The sequence below is a fragment of the Zophobas morio genome, unplaced genomic scaffold (assembly GCF_036711695.1).
Source record: "Zophobas morio isolate AGI-343-1 ecotype UQ-CSIRO unplaced genomic scaffold, CSIRO_AGI_Zmor_V1 ptg000030l, whole genome shotgun sequence".
Lineage (NCBI taxonomy): Eukaryota > Metazoa > Arthropoda > Insecta > Coleoptera > Tenebrionidae > Zophobas > Zophobas morio.
In genome coordinates, this window is record NW_026972135.1 from 2,242,533 (window position 1) to 2,250,617 (window position 8,085).

The following is an 8,085-nucleotide window of genomic DNA, read 5'->3' on the forward strand; positions in this document are numbered from 1 at the left end:
TTTGCGTTCTTTTTCGTCCTTTTTCCTACTTTGCGTCCTTTGTCGCCCTTTTCGTCCTTTTTTGTCCTTGTTCGTCCTTTTTCGCTCTTTTTCGTCCTTGTTCGTCCTTTTTCGGCCTTTCCGTCCTTTTTCGTCCTGTTCGTCCTTTTTGTCCTTTTTCGTCCTTTTTCGTCCTTTGTCGTAATTTTTCGACCTTGTTCGTCCTTTTTCGTCGTTACTATCCTTTTCCGTCCTTTTCGTCCTTTTTCGTCCTTATTATCCTTTTCCGTCCTTTTCGGCTTTTTCATCCTTTTCCGTCCTTTTGGTCCTTTTCGTCTTTTTCGTCCTTTTTTGTTCTTTTTCGTCCTCTTTCCTACTTTCGTTTCCTACTTTATTTTTAACTGCTTACTCGATTTTTGTTGCTTTGTACCTTCGCTTTATATCAAGCAAACATTGTCGTCAAATGAAATTTTATCAAATTATGTATGACGAAAACAACACAACCATCATATCTTTGTACATTCTGACTGAAATGGTAATTATTAAATTTAACGTGGTCATGGGTGAGAGAAATTGTTGTTCCTAGTCATTGTCATAATGAATGGTTGTTTAGAATAGAAGTAAAGAGTATAGAATATTTTATTGATGCTTATAACATATAGTTTTTGCATAAGTCAGACTATGAACATGTAAAAAATACAAATAATAAAACTAAATATAACAACTAAAATAGTACTTATTGCACAGGTATTCCTCAAAGTTATAAAGTGCCTTCTCTATTAAAAATTTCTTTAATATATATTTAAAAGTTTTAAACGGCAAACTTAGTTATTTAACGTGGCAAAAGCACCAATTTTAAAATCACTGTAATCCCACCAAACTATGAGAACGAATGTTTTTACTATTTTCCCCTGAATCGTTGATTGTTGATTGTTAAGAGCGTAGTGAAGAGTTAATCTGCCATTTTCCAGACACCCGGTATTTACCAAATAAAAATTTTGGCGATTGCAAAAGCATTTTTTATCATTTCAAATCCAATTTTCATTTGAATGACTCGGGCTTAAGGATTGGATTTATCAGACGTTTTAGATGAGATTTGCACATTGAAATCAGTAGAAAGTAAAATAAAAAACATATTTAACCACTTTATAGAGGTTAACCGTTAAAGTAAAAACCGAAAGTTCAACAACTACGATCATAAACACTAAAACAAATTCTTTACTTTATTTAGAAAATGTGTACATTTGTATATGTCAAAACTTATGTTATTTTGTAGAAAAAAATAAATCAGGTTGTTGATTCAAAAACTGTATCCTCGACTGGAAACAACAAATTTTAGCAAGCGTTGACGACAAAATTCACACTTACTCAATTGTAGGTAGTTTGACTTCTTGTTCATTACACAGATCTTCGGTTGGAAATACAGGATAGTGAACAATAAAAGTAGGAGAACGGGGATGACGTGCAGTCTGAAAAAATAACAACAAACATATTTTATACTTTAAATACAAATGTGTTAAACTATCACCTTTCGGCAAATCATTGTGTTCAGAACATTTTGTATCCACACCGTCGAGCTCCTCACATTGTCTACAACAACATCCCCACACGTTCGAAGCAAACCACCTCGATTTTCCATGCTCGTCGACACATTTCTCTAAAAAAACACAATTAACACTATCAAACCAAAAAATAACTTGTATTACCATCACTGGTGGTGGTTCCATGTACGGTTGCACCTCTTGCAAATACGTGATGACCTCTTGATAAGAGTACCTCTTCCACGACAACAACGGGAACTTTTCCCGAATGGTACCAGCCATCATGATCAACAAATCTTCCTTCAAGTGTCCATTACGAACAGCGAAATACAGCGGAAGATTCACATTCTTCGAATCGACTTTATCAATAGTCAGTCCTTTGTCTAGCAAAAGTTTGATAATTCTAACGTGCCCTCCATAGACGGCGAAGTGCAGAGCTGTCAAATTCGTACGAGTGACAGCATCCACACTGGCCTTTTTTTCCAAGAGGAAACTCACGTTATCGTAGAAACCCTTTTCGGCTGCCCAGTGAAGGGCAGTTTTACCATCGCCGTCAACAGCGTTGACATCTACACCTCTGTCAATTAAAAGCTCGAACACTTCGAAGTTGATTTTCCAAGCGTTAGCGGCAAAGTGCAACGTCGTCTGTTTGTTTTTAGTGGTGGCGTGAAGATCCGCCCCTAAATCGACTAAAATGGCGACGTTCGTGTAATGTCCTTCTTTACAAGCCCAGTGTAAAGCTGTAGCACCGTCGCCATCTTGGAAATTGATACATGCACCGGTTGATACTAGACGTTTGATTATGTCAGTGTTCGGTTGCCAAGACATCGAGGCATAGTGTAGAGTGGTCTCGTTTTTGTTAGTGTGGGAGTTGGCGTCCACACCTTTCTTGAGTAGGAGTTTGACTACGTCGTAGTGGCCACATTTACTCCCCCAGTGCAACGCATTCATCCCGTTTTTATCCATAGCGGCAATAGTGGCACCTTTTCGGACTAAAAATTTTACCACTTCTATGTTAATCTTCCTCTGTTTGACTGCATAAATCAAAACTGTTTCTTCTTCGTTGTTAGTGGAGTTGATATCGCTTCCGAATTGAAGCAGAGTTTTGACTAGATCAAACTGACCTCTTTCGGCTGCCCAGTGTAGAGCTGTCATACCGTCAATGTCTGTAGCGTTAACGCGGACTCCACTGTCAAGCAGAAGTTTGATCATTTGGGTGTTGGGACTTGTGTAGTGGAGCGGAGTTTCTCCTTTTTTCGTGACGGAGTTGACGTTGGCTCCATGGTCGAGGAGGAGTTTGACGATGGAGTAATGACCGCGTTCGCAAGCCCAATGGAGGGCACTTACTCCATCCTGGTCTTGATTGTTAACGTCAATTCCGGTTTTGACAAGGTAAGTGATGACGTCTGGGTGGGGCTCGTGCGTTTTCACAGCGAAGGTAAGGACGTTCTCGCCGTGGTTGGTGGAAGACGATATGGTACTACCTTCATCTACTAGAGTTTTAACCTGGAATTACTCGTATTGTGGTAGAAGTATATAAAACAGTCGGAAATCTTACCATGTTAAGATTGCCTCGTTGTGCCGCTCTGTGTAACGCCGTAGTGCCATCGATGTCTTTACCATTGACGTCAATACCAATCTCCGTGAAAATTGTAATCAGTGTGGTGTTCCAGCCTCTCGCGGCGTGGTGTAGAACGGTTTCGTTGCTCTTAGTAGTTGCGTTAATATTGGCCCCATTTGCGATTAGGAGCTTGACGATACCGACGTGCCCTTGTTCAGATGCCCAGTGAAGAAGGGTGACTCCGTCGCACCCTTTGGCGTTGACATTGAACCCATAGTCTATCAACATTTCGACAACATACATGTTGGGCTGCTGAGGTTTGTAAGCGTTTCTCAGGAGTGATTTGTGTTCCGCTGTGATAGTAGTGACGTTGGCACCTTTTTGATGCAGTACTCCGATAAGGTCATAGTGGCCTTTATCGAAAGCCCAGTGTAACGGACTTATTCCATTGCAGTCAGTGCAATTGACATCAATCCCGTTGTCAATTAGCAGATTGACAATGTCTAAATTGGGCTTCCATGCTTGGACGGCGTAATGAAGAGCGGTTTCTCCAATTTGATTGGTGATATTGACTGCATCGATGACGTTTCGTGCTAAATCGTAGTCACCTTCACGACATGCCCACTGTAGAATTGTGGTTCCGTCTTTGTCTCTAGGTGACGTATCAAACCCTACGTTGGTGTCAGTTTTGAAGATTTTGACTTGATTTTGCCACTCGAGGAGGGCGTAGTGGATTATAGTTTCTCCTTTGTTCGTGGTGGCGTTGACATCTGCACCTTCGTCTAGAAGCGCCTTGACAAGTTTATAGCGGCCTTGAGCCACCGCCCAGTGAAGAGCTGTAGCCCCGTTTTGGTCTTTGACATTGATATCAATACCATTTTTGATCAGGATTTTGATAACTTTGATTTTGGTGCTATCTGGAAAAAATTGTCATTTAGTACCGCTTTACATTGAATTAAGTTAAGTACCTTTAACTGGAGGAGCATCTACATCGTCGCCTACGGCGACATGTAATAGCGACAACATCGCTTCTCCAATTTTGAAATGTACGACGTTACGATTTCTTTTGATAACGGATTGAAGAAGATTGGGGTAACCCAATTTGGAAGAATAGTAGGCTAAAGTGACACTGTTGAGTTTCCCAAGCAACAAATCCACTTTGACTTTGTCTTCATATTGCTCTAGAAACATTTCAGTTGGGTATAGACACTGGAAGTGGAAGCAGTAGTCTAGAGAATTCCACTGGAAAACTTTGTCCACTTCGAAAGGGTCGCACTGAGACAAATAAGTGAAAATTGTTCGGTAATTGGCGCTTTCGCCTCCAAATTGATTTTCGTCGTAGTAGAGCTGGTTGGAATACAAACTTGGTACTAATGGTAGTGGAAGGTACTTGGTCCCGTAGGAACAGAGAAGGTGAAGGGCACTTCGTCCTCCTTCGTCTCGTGACGCTATATTAACCAGGTGTTTCCGGACTTGGTCGCTATTCTGGTATATCACAGCCAAGTGCAAGGGACAATTTTCAGCCAACATGATATCAAATATCAACCTCAAGTTTTGATATTTATCGGATTTAAACTCGTCTTTCAAGATTCGCGCTTTAGCAAAATTTTTCTTCAACCACAAACACGCAAAGTATTCTGCGTAGGTTTGGTGGGTGAAAACAGCTCTGTCGTCGTTGACCTGAGAAACGATTCCGAATTTGTCGCCTTCCGTTTTTATCATTTCTAGAAACTCCTCGCTTTTGGAATTTTCCAAATTCAACCTCTGGAAAGTCGTATCGTCCAAACACGACTTAAGTGCCGGAATTTCGTAGTTCTCTAAGTATAGGTTAAAATTAAAACCCAGCTGTTGCTCGTACTGAACGCCCACTTTCTCGTACAGATGTTTCTTCTTACCTTCGAAGAAGCTTTGGTACATTTTGGTCAAAATGAAGATCTCGTCGTTCAGTCTGTGATAAAGTTCGACATCGTCGAGGAAATTTTCAGTGATAATGTACAACTGTAGTGGAATTCCTAACATGTTGTGACTATTGGCGACGTCCGCACTGTGGAAAATTCCTTCCGAGATTTGGTGGATTTCGTCAGGTTCGTAGCGCGTTTCTAGACGTTGCTTGATGTACTTGGATTGTTCGTCGCGGTTCAGTTCTTGAATGTCGATGGGAAAAACGTTGAGACGGGTTGTAATGACTTCTTGGAGGTTTTGTCGGGATGAAATCCAGACGTGAACTCCTGTTGACGCTATGTAGTTGACGTAGTCTAAAGCGAAGTCGACGCAGTTGCTTTCGATTTCGTCTAGACCATCTAGAAACAAGTAGATCTTTCGAGTTTCGAAAAAGAGTACTTTGATTTCGTCAAGTAGAGTGCGCTCAGCTACTCCTTCCAGTTCCAAAAAGTACATTAAAATTTCTTCTTCTTCGGGTTCTTCTTTCAGCAAACAGTTGAATTTGCGCAGATTGACGCAGACGCTCCAATGATCGCATGGGCAATTGTTGTACAAATATTTGATCATGGTGGACTTGCCGATGCCTGGTTGGGCGCATAAAACGTTAATGGGGTTGTCAAACGTCTCGTGAATTTCATCTTCTTTGATTGAAAACCTCGGGTACTTTAGATCTTCACTTTTCAAAGTGTTGTCTGAACTCAGTACCAAAAGTGACGATTCGTCGCTTAAAATTCGCAAGAGGTGAACTCTGTGCTTGGTGGTTTTGGTACAAATTTCGTCAAACTGCGACTTGGTGCACTCGGATGTTACTAGTACCGAAATTTCTGAATCTCCTTCGTAGTTGTTTGTTTCCATGAAAGTTATATTCTTGTTTTTGAGAAAACTTGTAAATTTGGGTTTGCAGTGGAAGATGATTAGATCGTTTGAGTTTTCTAAATGGTGAAGAACCTTTTCTGTGTTGAGAAAGTTCGTGGAAACCGTCCTAGATATGTAGGAATCAGGTAAATGATTTTTTTTGTCACCTATCAAAATCGGTTCCTGCGACATCAAAAACAGCTCTCTGATTTTGATAATCTTCATCCTGTCACGCGTTTCGATTAACCTTTCTAGTGAAATAGAACCGCGCCCTTGGAGCGACACTTCGTACCTTTTGACAATTTCGTCGAATAAATCATCCCCAGCCAAGTCGTGCAAATTTTCAAAAACGCTCCATTCCGGAAACTCCTCCCTCCTCAAATCCCCCAAAACCAACAATTTCTTCTTCGTTTCCATCTTCCCCAGAAGCTCAATCGCGCGCCGCACTTGCTCTTTTCTCGATTCGTACACTTTCACAACAAGTGGTACCTTATTCAAGTACCACAACACTTTGCTCCTCTGTACTGGCATTAACTCCTCTAGACTTGAAATTCCTTTATCCATTAACCCATACTTGAGAGCTGTCAAACTCACCTCTCGAATCTCGTCACTTCCGGTCCAAATCTGGCTGACAATTTCCGTATCAATACCACTCACCACCGTCATATCAAACTTCAAGATGGCGTCTTCAAGAAGTTCGCTCTTTTCGCTGTGTTTTTCGTCAGAAATGGTGCGTATGGAGGGCGACAACGCCAGTTCTGCCAACTTAGCGATGACGTCGTTTTTGGTGAGGATAAAATTGCCGCACCACCAGGTTTTCATAAAGTGGAGGAAAGTGTCGCAGACGTCGCATTGTAGAAGATCTTTCAAACAAAGAGTGATGAGACTCTTCATTTTAGCTACGTTGCTCTGATTAGCGAAGAGGTAGAAGTGGTCGAGGAAGGTACACAAGTCGCCTGGGTCGGTCGTACTGAATTGATAAAGCGACTTTTTCGACGTTTGATTGGTATCTAGGAGACCTTCACACCTAACTTCGTCAAACTTCTTGACAATGAATTCGATATTGTTGAAAGCGAAGCGAGACAGCTCTTTGAAATGAGCGGTACGATTTGTAAACAAAATACAACTTACGTTATCGGTGTCCGCGAGGTTTTGGAAAGTCTTTAGGTACTTCATCAAACTGAAATCTTTATTCTCGGTGGTTAGAATCTTCTCGGTTAGGCTTTTCTTGTTTTCGGTGTGTTTCAACTGCAACAAGTACGTGTGGGTACTTCCATCTGTGTATTTGACTTTAAGTGCTATGTCGTCAAAGTCGCCGTACACTTCGTCGTTTGTGGTCATTTCAAAATCACTCACGTTGGAATTGGTGGCAAATCGTACTGCATAGAACCCACACATGACGTACTCGTACTGCTTACCGAGATCATTGGTACCACTTCTTTTGTCATAAGTCGATAAGCTTTGTTTCTTTGGGGTGTCAATGCAAGATGATAGTCGTTGGGTTTTAATTTCAGCGGTACTTGCGCTAGTTTTGGTACTAGGTGCTGGTAAAGAAAAGCGTTTCGGGCGTGATAAATCGGGTGCACTTACGGATTGAAGCGAAAACGGAGTGATACCAGCTTGCTCCAGCTGTCCTCTAAGAATCTTGATTTGTTGCAGAAATTGCTGCCTTTCTTGTAACAGACTGGCGATTGAGTACTTTCGCAAGGTGACTTCTTCGGAGTCATCTTCTGCCATTCTTGACGCTCAGAAGCACCACGAGTGACTAGAGATATTCAAACTTGTTATGTAACCGTGCGAGGAGATTCGAGCTAAGGTCAGGGTCTCCAAGGTTGTGTTAACAGAGTAGAAGAAAGTGGTACCGTGCGAATGAACGAAAAATCGTTCCAATTTCGACAAGTTCTAGCGGTGCTTAGTTAATAATTAAATATACAATTATTCGGACGAGATGTTACGAAATAGTTCTTTGGTGGTACCGCATTCCGGCACACATTTGAACATTAAATTTCTAACTCTGTTGACTTAATTAAATAGCGAAAAACAGGAAATTGTCGGGACTAGTTTGAAGGTACGACGAAGGTCAAAGTTGAAGATGCAACCATTTTATTGTGTGATTTCCTCAAGGGCAAAGCAGGAGGATGTGATTACTTGTTCACAATTATGTAATTATTGATTAAATTATTTTCATTGCAATTTTATTTTTCTAGT

The 8,085-nt window shown here is 41.1% G+C and overlaps 1 protein-coding gene across 1 annotated transcript; it reads right to left on the minus strand.

Moving 5' to 3' along the window:
* Positions 1-1,221: 1,221 nt before the first annotated feature.
* Positions 1,222-7,616, minus strand: LOC135138723 (uncharacterized). The gene is made up of 6 exons (XM_064068708.1): positions 4,050-7,616; positions 3,079-3,998; positions 1,686-3,026; positions 1,508-1,636; positions 1,348-1,448; positions 1,222-1,298 (listed from the first exon to the last, which is right to left on the minus strand). The coding sequence occupies exons 1-6, from the start codon at positions 7,612-7,614 to the stop codon at positions 1,280-1,282; spliced, it is 6,075 nt and encodes a 2,024-aa protein (XP_063924778.1). The 5' UTR covers positions 7,615-7,616; the 3' UTR covers positions 1,222-1,279.
* Between the last annotated feature and the right edge of the window lie 469 nt (positions 7,617-8,085).